Source organism: Stegodyphus dumicola, chromosome 10, assembly GCF_044657685.1.
Source record: "Stegodyphus dumicola isolate Sdum_Otavi_A_Nest chromosome 10, ASM4465768v1".
Classification (NCBI taxonomy): domain Eukaryota; kingdom Metazoa; phylum Arthropoda; class Arachnida; order Araneae; family Eresidae; genus Stegodyphus; species Stegodyphus dumicola.
In genome coordinates this window covers 175196862-175222837 of record NC_140777.1, presented here as the reverse complement: position 1 = coordinate 175222837, position 25976 = coordinate 175196862, and the positions used below count along the sequence as shown (strand labels likewise).

Below are 25976 nucleotides of genomic sequence, written 5' to 3'. Positions count from 1 at the left end.
CGCGTATTTTCCAACTGGACAAAAACCTAAACTACATTGGACGCGTGCCCACGTAGGGACATTGGGCAACGAAATGGCAGATAGCTTGGCAAAAGAGGCAGCAAATGGTACTAAACAGCAATAACCTATTTACCAAATCCAATATCACTTTTAAAATCAAGACTTGAACAAGACTTGATTTCTCAATGGAAACTCATGTGGTCACAAAATAATACGAGCAGACGAACTTTTATGTTTCTACCAAAACCAACACGAAATTTAGTTACATCAAATAATGCAATAACATATCTTCTAACAGCACGCAGACCCTTCATATCTTTTTCGTTTCGTCTTGTATCATACAGACAGCTGCATATGTGGATCAACAGGAACACTAGATCATTACCTGTTTGAATGTGCAATCACTAAAGACCTCCACTTTCGTCCTTTCACAAGTGAAAATGCCCAAGGATGGTTCAAACAACTACTCAGAAGTAAATCTCTCCGCAAAAAACTTCATAATTTAATGGAATATCTCATAGAAAATTGTGATAATCTAAAGGCAGCATAAATTAAAGCATCACAATTCCACATCAGCATTATTTCGACATAAATAGCATCACTTCAAGACAGTACAACTTCATTCAATCAATAAATATGAAACTTACTTCAGACTAACTATTAACTTCAACAGATAAATAAACTTTAACAGACTTATGAGTGAATTTTAATGAATAGTGAACTATTTATGAATTATAAACTATTTATCAACTGTGAACTATTATTACATTTCAACAAATCATCAAAATCCTATTTTATTTATTATGTACATAACCAAAATTTTGTATTCTGCATTATGCATTCTATATTCTATGTACGTACCATCCAAATTTCTGTTAATATTTATATGAATTCTGTCAATGTATGTCAAGTCTATGTCAAAATTATGTATACATCAAAATCAAATTTTTATTATGTAAAATTTTAAATAAAACTGGTCCCACTGAGGGTTACGTGGTCAGAGCGGACGTGGTCTGAGCGGACAGTGGCTATAGCATACACGTGAGGGTAGCTGGGTGGGCAGAGCGGACGTTCTTGAATCTATTGTGTTGTTTACTTAAGCAGTCTCATGTCCTCTATTGTGTGGTTTCGAGCTTTGCACCTGCTATAGAGATAAGCCGATAATTTTAAGAGAAAAGGTTTTTCTCATTTTATCAGTAGATGTTTGATCCTTATGAAGTGTGTATGTCGTTTTATAGCCTCGAAAAAATTTGTGATGGAACCCATAGTCATTTCAACAAAATTACTCTCTACAAAAAAGGAAAAGCACGTTTAGTTGTAGATGATTACCCTCACCGTTTACACCGAAAAAATAAATTAGGAATGAGTTGGGTGTGCAAGACAGATCGTTGTTAAGGAAATGTAAAGACAAATTTTCAGTACGAAGTACTGAAGAAAGCTGAACATTCCTGCGTGCCCAAGAAGTTGAAAGGAAATTCGAGACTTGCAGACAAGTGTCCAAGAAGAAACATCAGTCTCCGTTCCCCAAATATTTCAAGAACTTTCAGAATTATATGAGAAAGGATAGGATTTCGTTACTAAAATACCGACATACGCCAGTGCCAAGAGTAATTCCAGTGCCTTGTAATTCGATAATCGAGTGCAAAAACAGAAACCTTCAGTAAAAAAAAAAAAAAAAAAAAAAAAAAAGTAATTCTACTTGAAAGAGATTTGCCACTTAAAATATTGTTTTAAATTATATTTGTGATTATTAAAAGTATTTATTTACTTATTTATCTGCACTCTTCATCTGTTCTAAGATGGGGAAAACATGTGTCCGCTCTGACCACGTCCGCTGCAGCCACACCACCCCCCACTGAGTGAGCAGTGAAGCTGAAAGTCTTCATGGCGGCGCAGCTGCTCACCCAGTGCTCCTCCTGTCTTTTTGCCCAGTGGAACCAAAAGATAACGTTCACCGAAAAATATATCTTCTTGCCCGCTGACCGAATTGCTTTTTTTTTGCATGGACTCTAATTTCAGTTGTTAAAAAAAAAAAAAAAAAAAAAAAAAAAAAAAAAAAACACCACTGTATTTGGTGTTTTAGGTTTTTCTGTACTTTGCAATTTGGAATATAGCTGCTTCGAGTTTTTATGAATTTTTTCCCTGCCGCGAAATGGGAACTGAATTCACTGAATGATAAATATATCTGTTAATAAATTCGAAAAAAGTTTAAATGAAGTGCAGCAAAAAATGGATATAAATTAATAGGCCGTACAAGGAAGTTATGTGGTGTCCATATTAGATATTTTTAATAACGCATTTATTTGCAAAATTAAAAAATAATCTTCCGCATTTTTTATGTAAAGGAGGGAATTTAAAAGAGATTAACCAGAATATTTCTAGTTGTCCAAATACATCCTAAATTAATTTAAAATCATAATTCCATTCAAAAAACAGAACTGCATTTTTAAAACGTTTTTGCTGCTCTATCACCGGGAAGGAAAGGTTAAATATATTTTAAACATAATTATTTTACAGGAGTGAAAATTTTAAAATGTGTTTTCATATCTGAATCAGATACTTATATAAGTGTAAACTAAAAATCTTGACACGGAATTCAATATAAAAGGCTAACCAAAAATATCAATAAGCAAAAGGAAAGAAAATATAACTATTCCAATGGAATGCTAAATCTTTATTTTAAAATTACAATCAGATTAAAATATAGAATTCGTTTTCGTATGTGACTGGGACCATAAAATTCTTATCAAATGTAGAATGTTTTTTCTTATGAATTCATTATAAAAACTGCACAAAGATATTGTAAACAACTATTGTAACCCTGCAAAACTTAATCGGTCATGTTCAGATTTTATCTTCTTCGTCTGCAGAGCGTAGGGTGTAAAAATGCGTGACACTCCATCGACGTACAAATTATTGCTATATCTTTATAAACAGTGCTAAAATTATTTAGCTAGAATACTAAACTAAGCAAACTGCGCTTCTTGGCGTTTTTGTAGCAACCCTAATTTCGAAAAGTGGACAAAGAGGTCACTGGGCCTCGCATCGGAAAGAACGGAATCGCTTGGCGTAATCTTCCCCTTTCACACGATATTACAGATGTCTTTCGTTTTCATCCCTCCTGACATCTCTCTCATCATTTCTTCTCCGAACGCTCAGAAACGAGTCCTTTGAGACCGCTTGTCTTGAAAAGCAAATACGCACGTGGTTTTACTGTCTCGTGCGATGTTGGCCACAGATAGATTTCCTATCAGCGAGAGCAAATGGAATGAAATGTGCAGGGCTAATTTGGTAAGATATAATTATTTTAATGATTACTTTGCATGTGAAAAATATATAAGTATATTTATATATATAAGCTATAGCATTTAAGCGCATAAGCTTATTTACATCAAATAACTAACCCTGCTTGAAATTTAATAATTCAGCTATAAATCCCAGCAAATGTTAAATTTTCGATCTCACATTTCATTAGTTAATCGACGAAGAGAAATGGTATTTAGAGAAAAATCGCTACTACTAACAATAGAAAAATACTAATAGCATTTTTGCAAAATTGCAAGTAATTAACTGAGTAATTAATTTACAAAAAGAAATCCGAGACCAATTTTATAAGAAGAAAATTGTTTACTGTATTAACTGGTTACTAAATAAATGCGATTTACTGTATTAACAATTACATAATGTGGTTACTAAATAAATGCGATTCTAGTAATTATTGTAACATGTTTAAAATTAGGCAAACGAGTAACCCTAGATTGGCAAAGGTTTTGATAACCTTTATCGATTTCGATTGTAGTCAAGCACAGGTCCCTCTTCTTCAGGAGCAAAAAATTTTTTGCTTAATTTTCAATTTTGTATTTTGTTATTTTATATTTAAACGTGTTTCTGTTCAATTTAGATATTAGAACATATATAGAAAGTATGGAATTTGTGAGAAAAAGTAGACTTATAGAGAAAACAGTTGTAATTTTTTCGTTTCATCCTTAACGTTAGGCCCAGCTCCAACGTTTTCAGTGCCCAAGACGGTAATGATTGTTGACACCGCGTATAAATTAAATATATTAATAAATCCAAGGAAAATCTGTTTTTATTTAGCTTTCACCTTTGATAATAATTTAGTTGGCGCCCTTCGAAAACAGCCGCTTATATTTGAAACCGGCCCTCTTCGTTTGCTCTACCAGTATTTGAACTGTTAAATCCGCGAAACACTGGTAGTTTGTCCTGGCTACGATTCTCAGTGGTAAGGATCAACCCCCCTGTGCGCGCTTCTATTAAGTGATTAGCTTAATTAACACATAGAACTAGCATTGGAAGATCCATGACTCGAATTTTTGTGAAGACACAACTGAATTCTCATGTTTCATGGCTCCGAAAAACATATGAGAAAATAAATCTCTGATAAAACACTAACTTAATTAGCAGTGGCTCTTTAAATTTCTTCTTTAAATTTTTATTTGTTCTCCCTCCTAGTCGCTATCTGCAATGCATCAAAATCATTCTTGATCAATGCACATATATGACTTGATAACGCTCATGACGTAACTAATTCGGAATATAAACCGAAACTTTCTCTTAATAAGCGACTTAAACCGAAACCTTGTCAACCTTGTCTTGGTGAGCTTCCACACTGGATAACTGCTCACTTTGCTTCTAACTCTGTTCTCGCTAAGACGACTTCTTATCATTACATATGTAATAACAAAATACGATGGCTGCTTTAAGAATAATTGGCGAGCTCAAAATTAACTATTCTAGATTTTATGCTCTCCCCATAAATTCTCTCCGTTCTCACAAATTCGAGATCTTTCCATATTACATAATAACCTAAAATTAACCAATCACAGATTAGCTGTACTTATGAATCATACTTAATAGAAATACTCTTGCCACAATTACGTCATTCCTTTACCTTGCAACGTTCACCTTGCAAAGAACTCTGTGCCGCTTATGCTATCCTGTCCAAAATGCTTATGTCATACTTTTAAAACCCGTGTACATGAAAATTAATGTGTTTTCACTATGATTAAAAAATTTCTTGTCTGAAAAAGGATGATTTTTGATATGTGCGAAAATGAAGATTGGTGATTTGTAAAAACCCAGTTACGTCATTTTCAGCCATGACGTATATCGGAAGCTGTTAAAATCTCCAGTGATTCCTTCTACGCATTAAATTATGAGGTAATATGTATATATATATATATATGTCTTTGCAGTGGGGCCTGAACTAAAATTGTGATAACAATTACTTGTCTCCACCAGGATTTGTTTGAGTAATAGGTTGAGGTAAAGAATTATCACACCCTCCGCGTGTGTGCTTCTATAGTAAGTGGATAACAGTTATCTTTGAAGAGCCATGATTCGCATCCCGGCGAAGACAGAGTTGTATTTTCAACTTTTCTTCTCCGAAAATCCTAACAATATGTAGATCGCAATTAAACAAGTTGATGTAAGGAGCTTTCCATCAAAAATCCTTGACGAATATATTTTTCAGATTTTTTTTGTTTTTTTTACACTTTTAGAGATTGTGTCCTGTTACTTGTGGTAAATCCTTGAGTAGACCAGTACGGGGCTTTTCAATGTGTCTAAGATGAAACGGAAAAGGAGAGTGTAAAAGGCACTTTCATTCAGAACTCAAAATAATTTAACAGACTGCACTTCTTGTGCTTACAAACCAGCCAGCAACTACGGCATAACTCAAGTGATGATTTCAAATTAAAACTAAACTGAGTAGTAGGTTAGCAGAAGGGTTACATAGCAATGAATAACGCGTCAGTTGACTCAAACTATATCGGTGAGACAAGCACTATTAGCAAGAATAACAAAACGCGAAGAAAGATTGCTATCGAAGAATTGCAACTAGTAACGTGGCCTTCAGCAGGCGAAACACGCTCTGATTAAATATTCTAAAACCTTTCTTTAAATGCTATCTTTTTCTACCTCATCTGAATACGCACGAACTAACAATTCTCATTCTGACAAGAAAACCGAAAAGGAGAATGACATAAAGATATTTAACGTAAAATAACGGGTTAGATATAAAAATGGATAAATCCTTACTCCTTAATCGGTTGATGTAACTCCTGGTTTCTCTGAAGCAGACACCGAAGACGCATCAGCTTTTATATATGTAGGAAAAATAAAGAATATGTAAAATAAAATCCTATTTTTAATTTATAATAGCCCCTTAAGTTTTGTATTTAATTTATTTCCCTTTTGTGTTCTAAAAACAGTAACATGCTCATAATAAATCTCTTAACTGCGTCATTTCAAAATTAATTCTTGTCATAAAATTCTTATCTGATTCTTATGATGTGCTTGCGTAATTAGTAGAAGGTCGTTTAGCCATACTATTTTTTCCTTCAAACTTAGCTGTTGTGCGTCAAATTTCAGTGCAAAAATAATTCATTTCTAAAATAGCTTTCCTTTTTTTCACGTTTTTAGCTACATGTTAGCATAGTACCTATGCGTGAAATTTCGTCTATTGCTTAAATAACATCAAAAAGTAAAAAAATTATGCCCAATAATCTTTTGTAATATGCTACTAACTGTTGCTTTCCAGCTCGACGGCCCTGTGCCCCCAGATTCTACTCATGCACTTTTCATTTGTTACATTTGCTCACATTTGAAGTCATTAACTTAGTGACGATGAATTCTCTAAATCCCAAAAATATTTTTAAAAAAATTAATGAATTATATATATATATATCTATTAAGTTACTTTTACCTATCGTAATTTCAATTAATCTGTTCTACTTGGGGTAAGGCTTTTAGCCTAGGTATCCTAGGTGGCTTGATGCACCGTTCCACTGGAGGCGAAAAATTATGCCTGGAGAAGAAAAATAAATTACACGCTATCTGTTTATGTTCAGATATTAATTTCAGAAAAATGAAACAGTGATCTTGCACTGAAAAAAGCAAACGAATATGCATGCACTGTCTCGCAAATAAAAGTACGAGCATCAAGGTTAAAAGGATAAAGACTTAAATGTAAAACTCCGTGATATTGCATTAATTACTTCAGTATAAAATGGAGAAAAGTGTTTAGATTAAAATTCAATGATTTTTATTTAAAACTTCGGAGAGGTGTTAATGATTTCAGTTAGCAATAAAACCTTTTTTCTTCATTACAAATAAAGATCAGAAATATGAGGCCACGTAGTTGCCAGTTGACAGTGCATAAGATCTTTTCGATATTATATAGAATTACATCGCTCATCGACGTAATAAATTGAACCATTTAGAGAGTTATTTTAACTACTTTCTCATTAACATTTTACGTAATATAGCATGAAGGCTGCAATCTTCTTTATATATTTCTTTTTTGAATTTTATTGAAAAATTTTAATGTATTTTTACTATAATGTTTTTAACCTCTTGTTGCGACCATTTGTGTGCGATAACCAGTATTTATGAGCACGCGAAAGAAGATCAGAGTATCTGGAATTATGTGTGGTCGACTTAGAGAGGGCATTTTGACAATTTTCTGTTGATGCCATTTTATATTTAATAAATAAATAAACTGCTAGGAACCGAGTGTTTTCTAATAAACATTGGTAGTTCGACCAAACGTTTCATTAGTTTTCCTATAAGCGACGCCGCTCCCACCAATGGCCGAGCATCAAGACTGCTGAATTCTCGTAGTTCGTCCAGGATTCGAACTCAGATGAACGGTTTGACTGCATGTTTCTTAGTTTTCTCCATATGTAACATAAATACGTGACCGTTTCACTTAGAAAATCCTCCTTGATGGCGTCTGTTCCCTTAGGCAGATTGCCAAACCTATCACTGATGCGAATACGAGCGAATTTCTATTAGAAACCCCGCCACGAAAACATCTGTTCCTTTAGGTAGGTAATGATAGTCTATGATCGAATTAAGAAACAAGAGATGCAAGCATTTAGAAATAGAAATTTGTTTAGACATGAATTTAAATTTTCGTCAATAATGAAGATTTATTATAAGTTTGCAACAGGAGATGTTATTTTATTTTTGAGCATGTAAGGTTCTAATTTTAAGCTAATTAGTTACTATGATTTTATTCTTTACTTTAACTACTACTTTCCGTACTTCTCACCAAAAAGCAAAATAGCTTGTAATGTATTTAAGCTGAGGATTTTGGTATCTTGGAGAGAGAGAAAGAGTTCCTGGCACTGGCGTAGCGTTGTTAGAATTCTGCCAGCTCTAGCTAAATATAATTACCTTGGCTTTGCATAATTTCGAAGCCGATACTTTAAATTTACGAACCAGTAAATTATTTGAGCCAGCTTAATGACTTGACTGTGTAGGCTTAGGCTACTGAATCAACATTCAAATTTATTTGACTAATTTGCATATTATGTAATTTGCATCGCTGCAAGTCATGGTTATCTGTAGGACGAACCATCCCCAATTCGCCGCCACGGGGGGGGGATGCAGTAAACTCGCTTAACAAACCCGGTTTTTAATAAACTCTCGAATATAACGGACAAACATTTTGGACCCATCCAATTTCTCATACACTTAATGTTATTTTGTATGTCTACTGTAAGGTTATTACAGTAGACGCTCGTTTTTACGAACTCGTAGGGACTACGAAAACAGTTCGTTAAATCGAGAGTTCGTAATTTAGAAAGGCATCGGAAATTGTTAGTATTTCACATTTTAATGTTTTCGAGACAGGTTAGTGATACTATTCCATGCTTTTATTTATGTATTAGGAATTATTTTTAATAGTATTACTACTTAATATATGATATCCATTCTATTAAACAAACAAGAAATATAAAATATTTGTAAAACGTACCTTTATTAAGTCATTGAGCAACAAAATAATCACTTATCTTTGTCTGTTTTAAAACAACAGATTGTACAATGCAAGACTCCATCTTCTCTATATTTGTTAGCATTTCACAATTATCACTGGCCTCAAAAAATCGTCTAAGTTCTGACAAGTATTCAGCAGCTTGTTTTAAAGTCGGTCTTGGTGTTACTTCATTTTCTTCTTCTTCTTCTGGATCTGAAAGTCTCTCATTCTCGTTGATTATGCTGCTAATAATATCGTGATCCGATATTTCCTCCGTACAGATGACATTAGAATCCACATTTAAAAAATCCTCGAATGAAAGTTCTGGCAACTGTGGATTTGTATGGCGAAGTTCATGCATGAGAACCTCATCTTCGTCGTGAGATCTATTGTCATGGATTTCTTCAGTTACGTCTGTTTCTTTAATAAAACCTGCATGTCGAAAGGCTTTAGAAATTGTTTCATCTAAAACATCATTCCATGCACTGATTGATAAATGCATTGCACCAAGAATATCAATCTGATAAGGATTACTCTTTGCAAGAGCACTGTCTTATATTTTCGCTTGAAACTATTGATTATCCCCTGATCCATTGGCTGTAAAACTGCAGTTGCATTTGGTGGGAGGTATTCCACACGGATTGCCTGAAGCCCAGTGACTTCCATGTGTGCAGTACAATTATCCACGATTAGGAGAACTTTGCGCTTCTCTGCTGAAAAACGGTTATCTAAATCTCTCAACCATTTTTCCTAGATGTTGCCAGTCATCCAGGCCTTATTATTAGCATAATATGCAGCAGGAATCTTCTGAACATTTTTGAAACACCTTGGTTTCAGATATTTTCCAATAAAGAGCAGAGGCAATTTTTGTGACCCAGTCATGTTGGCTGCAATCAAAACTGTAAGTCTCTCTTTAGCTTTATTACCCCCAACACATTTATCTCCTTTGTAAGCTAATGTTCTTTATGGCAAAATCTTAAAAAACAAAGCCGTTTCGTACGCATTAAAAACGTCATCTGCAGCGTATTCAGAAAGAAGCAATTTCAACTTTTCTTCTTTCCATTCATTTGCTGATGACGTGTCTACTGCTGCACTTTCACCACACACTTTCCGGAAACTCAAACCATTCCGAAATTTAAATTTCTGTAACCAACCATCCGATGCTTTAAAATCTTTGATGTTTAATTTGGAAGCAAAAAAGTGTGCTTGTTCTTTAAGTACATTTCCATCAATTGGAATGTTTAAGCTTCTCATCTTTCGAAACCAAACAAGCAAAGCCCTTTCCAAATTTGGGTGTTTTGATTCTCGAAAATATTTTCGAGAGGAGGGTCCACATTCATCGTTTCCGATTTTAGCTCCAAAGATCTTCTCTCTTGCCTTTAAAATCGTCGATAAACTATTTTTAGGAATTCCATATTTCTGAGCAATTTGTGTCTTGCTTAATATTTTTTCGTCAACTTCTTTTAAAATCTTCTTCTTTATTTCAACCGCTAAACAAATTCGTTTCTTCATGTGCGACATAGCTCTAAGAATCTTACTTAAAAAACTGGCCCAATCTCCCTCTCGACTAACGAGACTTCACTGATTCAGTTGTCCAGATCAAATGACTATGACATTACAAAAAGCAACAACTCTCTTTTAGAAGCAACCCAAACCCCTTTAACACGAATGGTCTCACCCCCACCCAACAACATCAGGCCGATGCTCTTCTGAGAGCCTCCCACAACAAACAACACCATAAATTTGTCATAATTCCCCCTCTTCTCTGCCCCCTCCTTCCTTACTGTACTTCTTCGAATGTTTCGTACTTGCTGCCTCAAAATAGTTGGAGATTTTATTTGACCTTCACACTTCGTCCCAATGAAACACGCAGAAGTATGAAAACTGAGTTCGCAAAAAAGAGATTTTCCTGATTTGTAGTTCGTAAATAAGAGCGCAAAATTACATTACATCTATGGGAGTGTATTCGGGACCATTCGCTAGTTCGTCAAATCGACAGTGTTCGTAAAAACGAACGTCTACTGTATTTAAATTTTATAGCAATTATTTTAATTTCAAAATTCTTTTCTACCAATTCTTGTTTCTACTTACCAGAATGAGTTTTTAGAATTGCGTTGAATGCAAATGAGTTAGAAGAAATATTTAAGGAATGTTCAACTTAATTCCATAGAAAGTGGCATCCTTAGTAGTGCATGTTTGCCTTCTGGCTAAGTCGCTCTTGAAGATGTTACGCTCGGTCGTATATTACGCGCCTTTTGATATTTGCTGGCTAATTTAAATTAGAGGGTCAACTACGTTAGATGCCTATGTTTAGTTTCGTCTAAATCTTCTTTAGTTAATTATAGTTTAGTTTCTTATTTCTGAGTTAAAGCCTGAGTAGAGGCTAATTCGTATTTGAGCGAATAAAAATCCTTTTTATTCGCTCAAATAAGAATTAACCGTTCTTTTAACCGTTCTCGAGTCTACGTTTTAGCTGTTTGAACTCAGCGATAAGTCGCTACACAGTTCATTAGGTTCCTCGACGTTCATTTTAGACAGAAGGAGTGAGGAACCCTACATACTTTATGGATATTTTGGACTGAAGCTACTTTTTACTTCCTTGTACGAAGTAAATAGGAAGTATTGTAATCGCGAAAAGTTTTAGGCAGTTCATTTCAACGCAAATATCCATTTTCACCTCTATCGAATGCAAGCAAACGATGTTTTTGCGTGATATCTGTACGTAAGGACAGAATAAAGGACTCTTTTTCCCCCCAAAAAAAATTGTAAAACTAATTTAAAATGAATTCTGAAGAGAATTTTTTGTGACATCTGTGCGTATGTACGTATACATATGTATGTACATACGTACGTAGTTATGCGAGAAACTCAAAAACGAGTAGCGTCAGAACGTTGAAATTTTGCATATAGGACTGCTATAACATATAAATGTGCACCTTGTTATTTTGGTTGCAATCGGCCGCACCAAAAGTATATATATATATATCTATATATATATTCACTCTGTTACTCGGCTTAGTGATCTCAGTTTCTTTATTCTTATATGTTTGTAAATTGCGCATTTTTTGCTTTAAAAGTGATTGAATTATGTTGTTCTTATCATCCGGTTAAGGATTTTATGCCTTTATAAATCTGTATGCAATATTTTTAGAATTATCAACAATTTAAAAGCTGCTTAAGTGACGCTAAGCCTAATAATTTTTTCCATGGCGGCCCTTGCTTGTTTACATTTGAAACAGCAGAATAGTAGATTCGTTGCCAATCTAAGAGAAAGTAAGCTTTGCAATAACAAAGATAACGCCTTCTTTTATTATTTCGAATTAAATCATGCTTAATCCATTCTGGAATTCGTGGAAATAAGAGTTTAAGATTTACTTCAGAATTTTCAGTTCAGACATCTTGAGTTTCAATATGTTTTCGCCTTGTCGTGAAGTGAGAACTGAATTAATTGAATGAGAAATACTGAATCGTCTGTGAAAAACTGTTTCTTTTTGTTGTTGTTTTTCTTTGCTTAATTTCTTTTAGACATCGTTTTAGATTTATTATAGTATTTGAATAGAACATGCGGCAACGATTAGATAATTTTAAAGATGATATAAATTTTTTGCATTCTGAGTTAAAAAATGAATGAAATGTAATGCTGTTAACTGAACCTAAGGCTTGAGAGAGTGTCGCCATTTTAAACAAATGTAGTAAATTTTAAAGAGTGCATTTTTTCTATTGTCCTCAATTCGCTATCGACGAAATAGATTTAATTCAATCCAATAAGTTTAAATGAAATGCAAGAAAAAATATATTAATATTCCGTACAAGGAAGTCATGTGGTGCACACATCAGATTTTTTTTTTTTTTTAGAACAAAGGAGTGTTGGCCCAGCAGGGCTATTTTTTTCGAAACGGCATTTTGCGTCGGTTCACTATAAACGGCGTATCATTTTTTAAATGTTGCCACCAAATATTATCGTTCTATATTACATTTAAAGAAATTAATGAAGAATCTGCACGAATGCATGTATGTTTCTCGCACAAGTGTTCAACGGTTTCTTAACCCTAGATTAAGAGAAGAGGCACAAGATACGACTGGTGAAAAAAATTCGCAGATTCGAGTTTTCGAATCTCAAACCTTTGTCGAGATTAAATGCATTTTATTCGTTAATAAGTACCTAATGCTTTAAAAGTTTTTTCTAAGCTACATCTATTGTCTGCTAAATATATTTATTGGAAAATTCTGCCTAAGATCGATACCACTCAGTTTTTAACCGGCGTAATTAAATAGATCCTATTCTCTGTAACATATATTTTTTCGGCTTTTCGTCAAGTGACAACACATGGAAGAACCTCCTCCGAAAAAGAAATAAGGGGGGGGGAGATTTTCCGTAAGTACACCCTTGACAATATCATTCTTCGCCTTATCAGTTACACGGGGATTAAAGGAATGAAATCTGGCAAGTGTCTGCAGCCTGCAAAAGAAACAGGAGTTCAAGAGTTCATTACCCCAAGAAGCCCGAGTACTTCCCTTCAGTTCTCTGATTTAAGATAGGCAGTTTTTAAAAGGTAGTTAATTTGTGTTTAGTTTTTTTGCTACTGCAATTATACTAAATTGTGGGCTACTATTATTTTACTGTGTCCCTTCTCGTGTGTTATATATCGTCCTAAGCAAATTTCTCCGGTACAATTCATATCTTTTAAATAATAACCTCAAAAGGAAAGGAACTGGAGATCGAAAATAACCAATGAGTCATCGTTAAGAAATCTTCAAAGTAAGGCGGGATCTAAGAAACAGCGGGGGTTGTATGCTAGCAGGATACAGAAGCTGAGAAGAAATACATAGATTACAATATGAATGTTAGGGTAAAAAGTTTACAGTTCCACTTTTTCCTAATGCTTAGTTTAAGTTTGGGTTTGCAAAATTTATCACAATCGACTGTTCGGCCACCTATGATGATGATAATGAAATAATACCTTGAAGCATGCTTTGCGTTTAATTACAAAACATGAAAGTGCAGGAAACGGTGACATAAATGCATATTTGAAAGAATTTAAAATGAAATTTTAAATGTATAATAATTAGTATGTATTGTTGTTATTTATCTCGAATAACAATATACATACGTAATATAAATTAGGATGTTATGACATAGAACATAATGGCAGAGTTTGTACATAAATAAACATAAGATTCATGGCCTATTTGAACATTTCTTTACTCTTGAAAAAACATTCTTGAATATAAAATACAGCTGTCGGAAAATGTGCACAGGTTCTTGAAGATAACGTTCGGACTTTTCACGCTTTTTATAATGCATTTGGAAATAAGAAAAAGAAACAGCGGGGTGTATGCTAGTAGAACACAAAAGCTGGGAAAAAAAAAAAAAAAAAAAGACAATAGATTACAATATGAATATTAGTAAAGTTACAGTTCCACTTTTTTCTAGTGCTTAGTTCAAGTTTGGGTTTGCAAAATTTATTATTATTATTGGATATAGGATTATGCAAGTACATGTGTCATGCTAAGAATTGTATGGTAGAGGTAATTTTTTAAATGACGCCCTTAAGAGAGCTATTTAACAGAAGCATACCACTATTTTTGTGATAGAAATGGAAAATAATCTAATTAAAAATGAGAATTAAGGATTCGAAATTGGGACTGTATTTTACATAAATGAAGTTGAAATGATTACATATTCTATAGCTGCATATAAATATTTCGAATAATAAATTGTAAAATTCATTGAATTCGAAAACGAGAGTTTTTCTAATACTTGCGCAATAGCTGCAAAGTAAGATAATAATAATTTATTTACTAAAGAAATATTTATTATATTATCTCCTAATATAAATTTAGTAGAATGTATCAAAATGAGGGAACTCATAAGTAGGAAGTTAAATTCCGAAAATTGTTTTTTAAAGGTACTTGAATGTAAATGAATTTAAATCATGAAATACAAAATTTCTAACATTAAAAAAGAAATTAAAAAAAAAAAAAAAAAAGTAATTATCGCTATCGATCCGAAATTAGTTGACTTTTCAAGGGGAACAAACCAACTCCCGTTCAATGAACAATAATTAATAAATGCGAAGGTGATTCGTCTTTTACTCAAGTAAGAATAAGAATGATGATGCCAAACTGGCAAATTCCTTTAGGCCAAAATTGTAGTTCCGTGAAATATATATTACAAATTAGAATGCATAAACACACATACAACATGTATGTCAACATCATTCATTAAATGGTATCTTTCAGCTTTTTTCAAAGCGAATTCTGTCATTAACATTTTCATGTTTTATTTAAGCCATATTATTTCCCGTTGAAAGTTATGTTATTCAATTTTAGTTATATTTTTAATTCACCTGTATCCACGAAAACTTTAAATTAATTTTGGTTTCGGCAAAATTCTTTTTTTTTTTCGTTAAAGAGCGAGTGCTTACAGGATATTATTAACAGTAGTCATAAACCTAAATTTTAATATGCTTCGATCAAGGTTTTATTAATAAAAAAGAACACCTTTTGAAAAACAATTTGTCTGTCTAAGAGTACGTATATTTACTTCCTTGTACCATACAAAGGAAGTACTGTAATCACGAACAATTTTGATTATCATATTTCAACGAAAAAAAAAAATCCATTTTGACCGTTCTCGAATCCATTTGAACGATGTGTTTGGGTGAAATCTGTACGTACGGACAGGAGGAAGGCCTTTTTTTTTCCAAAACATATTTTAAAATGGATTCAGAAGAGATTTTTCCGCGATGACTTTACGTACGTGCATATGTTTGTATCTTTCATAACTCAAAAATGAGTATCCTCAGAATGTTGAAATTTTATATATGGGACTGCTGTTACATGTAGTTGTGCACCTTCGTTTTTGGTTGCAATCAGCAACAAAAAACGCGTATATATATGTTGCTTGTCTTCTTTGACTTTTCTTTTAAAGATGTGTGTTGCTTTTATATCTCCCTGCTTTAAAATAATTTAAAAACATTTACAAATAGCTAAAACCATTTATATTATTGCGCGCGTATCGTTTCGTAATGGATCAAAATGTCGCCAAATGATCGCGAAGTTTGGCGACTTCTGACAGCGATAAAGATTAACGCCAATACCATCGCCAGCGTGGCGATATTTCGCCAGTTTAGCATACATGTAAATGATAGCCGTTTATCCTTATGTTAAATAGACTTGCCTTTGTAATCTTACTTTTGTGGCAGAGCTTCGTCTCTTTCAAACATTTCATGTTACGTTATACAAACTATACTACAATTTGGCACATAATTTCACTAAAATCATTTACATGTATGCAAAAGCTCGTAACAATATTGTTTCAATATAGGCAATTTCAATCAACAGAAAACAAAGCACAGTACACCATGTATATAATACATATTTTAATTTTTGACGTTTGCTAATTTTCTATGCTCGTCGCCTTTGGCAATTCTGGAGATGCTAAATATGTTACGGAGGTCCTGTTTTTTTTTTAGAATTAAATTAAAAGGAATCTGTCAAGCGCACTGAAGCAGATCTGAAGTAAAACAGATCTTTCTCGATTCAGAATTGCTTTGGTGTCCATGTTTGTTTTCGATAGAAGCATTTTCATTTGGGGAGATAGATGTAAACTTTATGATTAAAAATCTGCTGAATTTCGTATTGTTTACGCATGTGAGTATGTCATGAAATAAACTTGCAGTCGCCGAGCAATGAGCATCAATAAAGTCCTAAATTTTTGCGACCACTCATATATTGATTGGTCATATAGTTATAGAATTATATGACTTTTTCTGATTAAAAATTTACTGTTAACTCTTAAGGTTTGTAACCTGAATTTTGCTAATCAATGTATCAGGACTTGTACTTCTATCTTCTAATCTGCTTGGCGAACATGACGTACCCTGACTAGACAGTGAGTTTGACTACAAACTACGTCCTATGGAGTGTAGCAAAGAAGACGGCAAGATGAGAAGGGTTAAATTACCCTTTATTTTCCACGATATTACAGGCGCTCCCGCACTTCGGGATGCAAAGACTAACCACTTGTGGTCTGAACGTAAAAAATATAAGACTACTAACTAGCTGAAATTTAAATAAGAGCTAACTTTTAATATTTTACACAGATGACTAACACTAACCTTTTAAATTACTACATATGTAGTACGCAAACTGCGGAAAGCTACAATACGTCTTTAGCTTTTAAGAGAACCTCTGGCCTTAGGCAGACAGACAGCAACTGATTGAAGGTGGCGAGAAGTATAATCGCAAGAAAACTTACTCTCTCCCCATGTAACTATGCTCTTGGCAAAAAGGCACAACTTAAATACGTAAGCGTTAGCATAAACATATTTACGCCCGATTTAGAGATAGCTCGTAATTACTGGATGATTACGATTTTAAGACTGCGTAAACGCATTGCACGGTTGTATTACGAAGAGGCAAATTTAGTCGTTAGCGGAACTCAGAATTATTGGCAGTTCTTGCAAATGATTTAATTTAACGCTTGTTGATTAGAGCTGATGAAAGTTGTCTACTTTTACTTACTGTCTTTGTTTCAGAGCAAAAAACCGTTGGCACGCAGATATTGTCACCCAATTTACATACAGTTAGACGTAGACACTTAGATATACTGAACTATTGCCTGGCGCAATGTTGCCGGTTCCTTAAATGAAGCCCTGGGGCACATGACATAGTAAAATCTGGACAAGGATACCATCTCAGATGAGTAATCGGAGGAAAGGAAAAGGAGAGAGGTACCAAGAGAAAAAGGCCAAATTTATTTGGCAGGTGATAAAACATGGCAGAATGGAAAAAAAAAGATCCATTGACAATTCTACAAAATGACCAATGCAAGAAGAGATACAATAAATATTATACAGCAAGAGAACAATACTACAGAATAACAATACTAATTCAACCCATACAATTTATATACAACACAACATCAGTCAGTACAACATCACAATGAAAGATCCAAACAACTTAGAAAACAACACAGTTTGAATCTGATGGAATGAAAGCATGAACAGCCACCGAATGAGGAGCAAATAGAAGAACCAGTGGTCTCCTTCCATGATATTACGTGCTGCCAGTGGACGTATTGTTGCGTTTTTCTTTTCTGACACCAGTTGTTTTGTTATTTTCTTCTTTCACGTTCGTACGGGGTTCGTATGGATTTGGACACACTTTATTGGCCAGTATTGTCAGGACAGCTCCAAAACACGTTTTTACAGTCGTCGATGAACTACTATAAACGTGCTGACACGATCAGCGACACAGCCTCCATGTTATCAGGCTATCACAGTGGAGACAGCTTCACTGCAAAGCACCAGAGTACAGCTCCCGACTCTGCTTGGTCTTTCTCGGAACTCCACGTACTCTCGAGACTCTACTCGCTACAACTCGCGATGCACTCGTCGACACGCAGAGCACAGCTCCTGACTTGTTCACTCGTTCCCGGAGCTCAACACGTTCTCTCGACGATGCACTAACCGCGATACACTACGAGACTCTTTCGGTGCACTCGACGACCCACTCGGCACTCGCTGCCTGGCTGTCAACTCGATCGACTCCGCAGGATTGACTCGCTAGACGAGACACTATCTCGCATTCTATGCGAGGCACACACTCTCGCCCTCTCGACGAGGCACACTCTCGATACTAACTGACTGATTGCGGACAAGTAGGGTTTATATAGCTTTCAGCTTGTGTTCGAGAACATTCTGGGCTAAACCGGTAAGAATTCGTTCCAGAAGGTTTTCCATCAGTCCATGGCATATCGCCAATTTTGTCAACCATAAAACTGCTTTGCGGGGAAGCCATCTCACCGCGCCTTGACATTTCGTAGCAGTATATTGCGATCTTCGACGAGAATTTCGTAGTTGAAGACTTGAGAATAGTTCACAAAGTCGCACTGGACTGCTTTTGTGAAGAACTTCTCATTTGTTCTTTTAATGTATGCGGTGATGGTCTCAAGCTTAAGATCTTATATAGGATTTTTTTTTTTTCTTTTTTCTTTTCTTTTCTTTTCTTTCTTTCTTTTTTTTCGAACAGCTGCGTGCTATAAATGATGTTGATGTTGTGACTAATCTCGCTTGTCTGAAGTCAGAGCAAACCCACGAAATTCCTCGGGACACAGAGTCAAGATTGCACCTGTCGTTGGCAAGAGCTTTTGACACCATACAGCACGACCTTGCTCTGTTCTGCCCCCCCCCCCAATTTTGAAGGAGAGCGACCCGGAGATACAGGTCCGAGGGTCTTCCTTCCCCTACCAGCAACCTCTAGAGAGGACTATCGACTCCCTGCATATTTAGAGTGTCCCCATGCCGCACAAACACTACACATTTACAAACATGCATGTTTCCTCCAGGATTCAAACCAGGACACTTCGGTACGGTAGTCAAAGTTACCAACCCGGTTTGGGCGCCACTATAAATGATATTTTTAGTATCGTTTTAAACACACATTATATATATGAGTTTATATTAACTCATATATTTCTTACCTGTTGTGCATCCCCCCCGTAGTTTTTGTAGAATATAATTTAGAAACTTCTGATTTATGATAAAAATGTAAAATATGTGCACAGTAGGAATGTGTTTCGTATAAGTAAAAAGAATATTATTGAAAGTGGTAAATCGTTCGATATGCCATAATATACTAATATTAGTATTCTTTCTAATGTGCTATGCTTACCATTTCAGCCATCTGTTCAAAAATAGTATACACCAGGGATTTTTCTCCCTCCGTTTTTCAAGCGGTTACTTGTGTTTTGGTTGGGAAAGCACTCGAGAACTCGCCTAAGAAATGTATGCCGTCATGGAGGACTTTCTAAAGGGAACTGGCTCGTATACACCTTTCACATGAAGGAGAGCGACGAAAACTCCCACGCAAACAGCCTATTCGCCGAGGTTCTAATCCCGGACCCAATTAATAGTTCAAGCAGTAAAATTAGCAGGAAAAGCGGGGGATATGAGAATAAATACGGTATATGTATAAATCATGGGAAAAACGATAAATCAAATAGTCATTACTTTGAAAAAATTCTGCATAGAAAGCTTAGAGTTACAAATAAGTAAGGTAAGATTTTTAATTAGTTTATATGATTTATCATACTTAAAATGCATTTCTTGTGTCTTATACTCTGACACCGAGATCTTACTAAAATTAGAAATTGAGTAATCCGAATTTATAAAATGTGTCATTGTGAGTAATTTGCCTGATTCAGTGCATGCATGAATCAGAGTTCACCAAAAGTGCAGCGTTAGCAGAATAACACCCAGTATAACCGCAATGAACCAGCGCATCGTTCGCATACCAGTTCAAACTCCATGCGGTTACAGATTTGTTAATATCGGGTTAAAAATTTTCAAACTGCAAGCAGTCTAAATAAGCAAATTTCTTGTCATAAGTTATTTTCTGGATCTTTTTAAAAAAACGAGAAACACACAATTAAAATGTTCTCACATTTGGATAAAAATTAAAGGTTATGCATATTAAAACGCCTTTTATTTCTATTATTACCAACTTGATTCAGCGATTTACTCTCATTTATGTATTTGTAAGAAGCGATTTTTCTTTGTCATGTATCCTATTTCTTAAAAATCATTTCGAAGGGACGGACAAGAAGAAACAAATTAATTTTGTAGTAAGATACGTAATATATGGTGGTAGAAATTTTTGTTATCATAATAATGCCGAAAATTTCGATAAAAATTATTAGATAGATTAGTTTTGCTATGTCTGTAGTTTGTAAAAAATGTTATGGTAAATTAAACGGCAAATTCTGAAATTTGGCTATTTGCCAAGCAGTATAGATGATACATTAAAGGTCTTCGATTTCGCGTGATGGCAAATCTTGAGAGATCATTTGGATGATAAATGTATAGTAGCATAACGTAACAGTCCAAATTTTTTCGAAAGACTTCTCTAAATATTTTTCTATTGTAGTTCTTCAAGACATATAAAATGTGAAAATTATATTCATGCATAAAATTAATTTGAAAGAAATATGATTCTTTGTTCACCAGGGGAAAACAATCATCTTATCTTTCTAACTACAATTTTCATTTAGTAATTCCTTATTAGATATTTATTCTTTGCCGAAATACTTTTTTTTCTTCCTGAAGTTAAGCCTTTCTCCATACGTTCAAATTTTACGATATTTTCAAAAGGTGATCCATTTAAATTCTTCAGATTGATTGTCCATTTTCTAAGTATAAATATAGCTGGAAATTAAAATCTAAAAATTCTTTTAGAATTCAAGTTTTTTACTCCAAAGGGCTTACAATTACAATTCAAGTTACGAAAACAATAGTCTCTTTTACAATTTAAGTTACCAGGGGCTATTGTTTTCGTCTTGCGATTTTGCGTCGAATCACTATAAATGTTCGTTTCACTTTTCAGACTGTTGCCACCCAATATTATCGCCGTATATTATACTTGAAGAAATTAAATAATGAAGAATCTTGCATAAATGTATGTATGTTTCTTGCATTGTGATAAAACAACGGTACCTAGAGCCATCCAATTTTGAATGACATTATCTTACCGCAAATATGGGAATCTGGAAGCCCAAATTTGAAATTTGTTTTATGATCGATTTCTAGGAATTTTTGTTTAAGAAACTCAAGGATTTCAAAGCGAGCCATGGCAGCGTTGTACAGAAAAACCCTTTTTATCTCCAGCGAGTGAGACTGTGTATCGGAAATTCTAGATATGCTCATTTTAAAATTATTTTGCGATATTGCAATTTTATGGTTTAAGTGCGAAGAACATGATATTTAATAAATAAAGGTAGCACACAAAATGTTAAAAAAAATGCCGTTAATTTAAAATCTGAAATCTTTCAAATTGTCTTTTTTTTTCCTTTCTCCTCTCTTTCTATCTTTTTTTTTTTTTTTTTTTTTTCACGAGTTCTTCTTTAAAGCGTATACCTAGAGAGCAGGGTTGTTAGATTACTAAATGCATTTATGATTCCACGAAAACATTTTCTTAACTTAATGGAGCGCCATTATTAAAATTCATATCAGCGGTATTTATAAAATTGAGGAATATTCACAGAATGGTAAACATTTTCCGCGAAAAGTCCTGAGGCATTCATTGTCCTGCACAATCCGAGATGTCTGGGCTGTATTATTTGAACATATCTTTAGCACAAGATGATAAAATTATCCTTATGGAAATCAAGCGAACATGCCGACAGAAATTTCTAATTTTAAAAAATTGCCTCACAGAGGTGGTGTGGTGTGGTTTTAACAGACATTCAAAATTTCGAAAACAAGAGGAGTTTTTCTTATTTGGTTCACCGGCCTAGATAACCTTCGTTATCATGTCTTTTCTAACTGTATGCATACTACCATTCGTGGCCTTTGGACATCCAGGTGTTCTTTAAAATAAATACGACATGAAAGGTGCTCTCGAAACACCATCTGTATGAATAAATCATATTTCCGTAGATCTCACACCGGCATAAAAACCTAATTAATGGGGGCAGTTTAAAAGGCCCCGCCGTCATTTATAATAGTTACGATTAATGGTTGAATATCATTTGCAGTAGCTGAAGCGGTCCTATTTAGGTAACCCGTTTCCTCCAGTGTTAAAAACGATGGTGAGTTGAGAGTTGCTTGGTAGAGGATGGAAGTGCTGTTTCGATGGTGCCCCCGTTTTCGACTTTGTATACATTTCGTCTTTCCCTTATCATACGCGTGCTTTTGCCAAAACAGGTCGAAAGCCGGCCTTGGCATTGGCCCCAATTGATGATCTTGATCTACCATTTGAAGCTTTTGTTGCATTTAACGGTGCCATTCGAGAAACACGTTGCTAATGAGAAATCACGCCAGACGTCAATTTATTTCTTCTTTTTTTATTTTTCTTCTTAAACCTGGAGTAGTGCACGTTTTCTCGCGTTCTAATGTTCTAATTATATATTTGTTTTCTAGTAGCGTTTACTTTTCGGTTCGCCGTGAATGATAGATTTGACATGTTTGTTTTATTTCGATTTTTAGTAAGTTACGCCAAATTTTTTTTTTTTTTTTTTACATAATAATTTGCGTATTCTGTGGTGACCTGGCTGTCTTTTTACGATGTTTATGAAAAGGCATGTACTCTGATTTAATTTCTTTGACATCGTATTCTCATTCAGTAAAGCCAAAATGATTTGTACTTCAATTTCTTATTGAATGAAAAGAATAATATTAGTTTATAAAACTAAACTTTATTTTTAATTTAATTCATGCTCCATTGGAAGTGGTGTCGATGAACGTTCGCACAAGCTTGAACTCGTTTAATTTTATTTATAAACACTTTCTGCTTATCTGTTAGTGATATGTGATGAAACTGTAGAGTTATTAGTTTATTTTTGAAGCGGGCGAAATGAAAAATATGCAATACCGTCGCCGGAAGTCGAATCCTGGACCTCTTGAATATGCGTCGAGTATGCTTCCAATTAAACCACGAAGGCATGCGCAGAGAACGGAGAAAATAAGGTTATTTAGATATAGCTGAAAATTAATTTGTAGATTGTGCAGCAGAGGCAATCAGAGAATAATTCTTTCGTTTATGGGCATGTCGCAGTACGAAGTAATAGTTCCACAAAAAATTCAATCTACATCACTCAGTCAAAGTCTATAATCTAAACAATCCACAACTACGTACCCCCCAAAAAAAATTAGTAACAAAATTAACGTAATAGTTTCTTCCTAGAACTTTATTTGACAAACATTTTGAAATTTATTTAGGGAATTAATCAGGCTGTATCTCATGTCTTTCTAAGAAAATGGGTAGCTTGGTTTATTGTAAAAGGTAAAGCATGCAAGGACTGTCTACCTAAGGGAAGGGATGCCTTCGTGGCGGACTTTCTACGTCTAAGAAAATGGAACCCTGTGTCTAAGGTGAGGGATGCTTTTGTGGCGGACTTTCTACGTCTAAGAAAATGAAACCCTGTGTCTAAAGTGAGGAATGCTTTTGTGGAGGACTTTCTAAGAAAATAGAACTCTAATACTTATATCAAAGTGAAACTAAAATAACGAAGTTAAACATGAAGAAGACAGATATGTCTAGGAGTTTATTTTAACTATTCTGACATTAGTTCATATTCAGTTTATTCATTTCATTTGGAGATAACTAGGATTTAATTCAGAATTAGTGTTGGGTGTGATGCTCCAGCCATATTCATACAGAAACCATATTCATTTACCATATTTTTTTATATTTTTTAACAGAAATTATTCAACAAAGCTTTGTAGTTTATACTTAAAATAACCGACCTCGTTAAAAATGCTTTTTTCAGAATGTATATTTATGAATTTATGAGATTTTTTGTTGGATTGCACTCACACTTAAATAATCACTGCAAAAGTGATCAAAATTCATTATTTTGCGTGAAATTTGTGCAAAAAATTGAAAATTTTAGATCGAAATTAGCCAAAACATCAACCATCTCTGACAAAAAAGTAATGATGATAAAAACATATTTTGGACTTACGTTATATAATATACTAAACATAAGCATACCGTAAAGCAGAAAAATAGGAGAATGATGACTAATTAGTAATGTATGGCCAAATATGTTAGTTACATTTAAAAATTTTTAAAAAAAGTACATACTCTATTGAAGGAAAGGTGATATAATTTGAATTCTCTAAAGTTAATTTTTTAACTCCTACTCTACATCATGTATAATAAATGTACAAATTTTATGTGCAAAATTTCAAATGATTCTTTAAGTAACTTTTATCATGGTTGCTCTGAACATAAATCATAAAAAAATAATTAATCAAAAATCGCATTTAAAGTTTTCAGATTAATGCTACATGATATATATATATATATATATATATATATATATACAACTATTCACGTTGCCAAACGAAATGAAAAAAATGCATACTAAAATACTTTTTTTACTAAAATACTTTAGATTTTGCAGACATATTGAAATGCTTAAAATTACATAAATAAAAATTATCATAAAAAAAGGTTAAAACTGCAACTTTAATTTGCCCTATATACCTAGACTTCCGGTGTTGCTTCTGGTTTGTTGTCTCTCAGAAAATTAGTATATCTCCTCTTCTAATCAAAAAATCAAAAAAGAAAGGTTATTTTTGATAGCTAAAAATGTGGCCTTTAAAGATGTTAACAAAGATTGAAATTTTTAGTAAGACAAAAATTGAGATTTTTAGCTAAAATTGGAATCGTTTAAGTCTTAGTAAAGGCTTTATAGCAAGGCCGGTTAAAAATTCAACCCCGAATTCTAGTTTTAAAGTGGATTATATTAAAATAATGTCTGGAAAAATGGTATCTAATTTACTACCGTCATCAACATTACTATTACTTCCTTGATACCTATACTATACCTAACCGGCCTTAAGCAAGCAATTACATAATTAAAATAAGTATCGTAGGTGGTAATAGTATCAGAGTCTTCCATAATGATAGATAGGTTTGAATATAGCCATTGTTTCGCTTTCAGATTACTTTTCAAGGCCAGTTGTTATAATGAAGCTTTCTAACCAAATTTAATAATTCGTATGATTTTTAAAAATGTAGCATTTTTAAGCGAAATTGTCTTACAGGTTTTTGAAACTAATGAAAAAAAAAAAAAATATTTAATCGTCACTTAAAGAAATAAAATTTATGTGATCAAATAATTTTTCTCTTTAAATATAAAGCATATCAGAAAGAATGTGGCCAACTAGCTGCCGAGCGGTCAAGTCACTAAACACTGGAAAATCGGTCCGGGCTGGCTGCATCGTGCTTTCCCCTCCATGTGTATACGAGCTTCTTTTCCTAAAAAAGTCGCCCCACCAAGGCATCTCTTCCCTTAGGCAGATAGCCCTCGAGTGCTTTGCCGTAATTAAGAAAATCAAACCGGTTAGGAAGGATGTACTTTAAAGTCTTTTGCCCAATTTTAGTTTTTAGAATTACATTCATTATTCCACACTAAAAATTGAGAAGGGGTTTTCAGTAATCAGATTCAGTTGAATTTTTAGGCGCATTAGCAAAATTTCGTATTTTTGAAGATTAAGAATTACAACGATTGGAGACAGATGATTACATCAATAAATTTATATTCAATTATTTGATATGAGCATTCAAGAAAGTAAACTAAATTATTTTAAAAATACCAGAATACATGTACTATACATACAGTGTCTCACAAAAGTGATGGGACACTTGTGCTTTACAAAAGGAAACTGTAGTAAAA

The 25976-nt window shown here is 33.9% G+C and overlaps 1 protein-coding gene across 3 annotated transcripts in view; it reads left to right on the top strand.

Annotated features, from left to right (window-relative positions):
• The window catches only part of Rhp (GTP-Rho-binding protein rhophilin), a 241758-nt gene that overhangs the window by 87909 nt on the left and 127873 nt on the right, over positions 1–25976 (top strand). The window contains exon 1 of one of the 3 annotated variants that reach the window (XM_035353824.2): positions 3108–3291. The exons of the other annotated variants lie outside the window; for them this stretch is intronic. Within the exon in view, the coding sequence (XP_035209715.1) occupies positions 3226–3291 (66 nt within the window). The 5' untranslated portion in view covers positions 3108–3225. Of the gene's footprint in view, positions 1–3107; positions 3292–25976 lie in introns of those variants that run through there. 3 annotated transcript variants of the gene reach the window in all.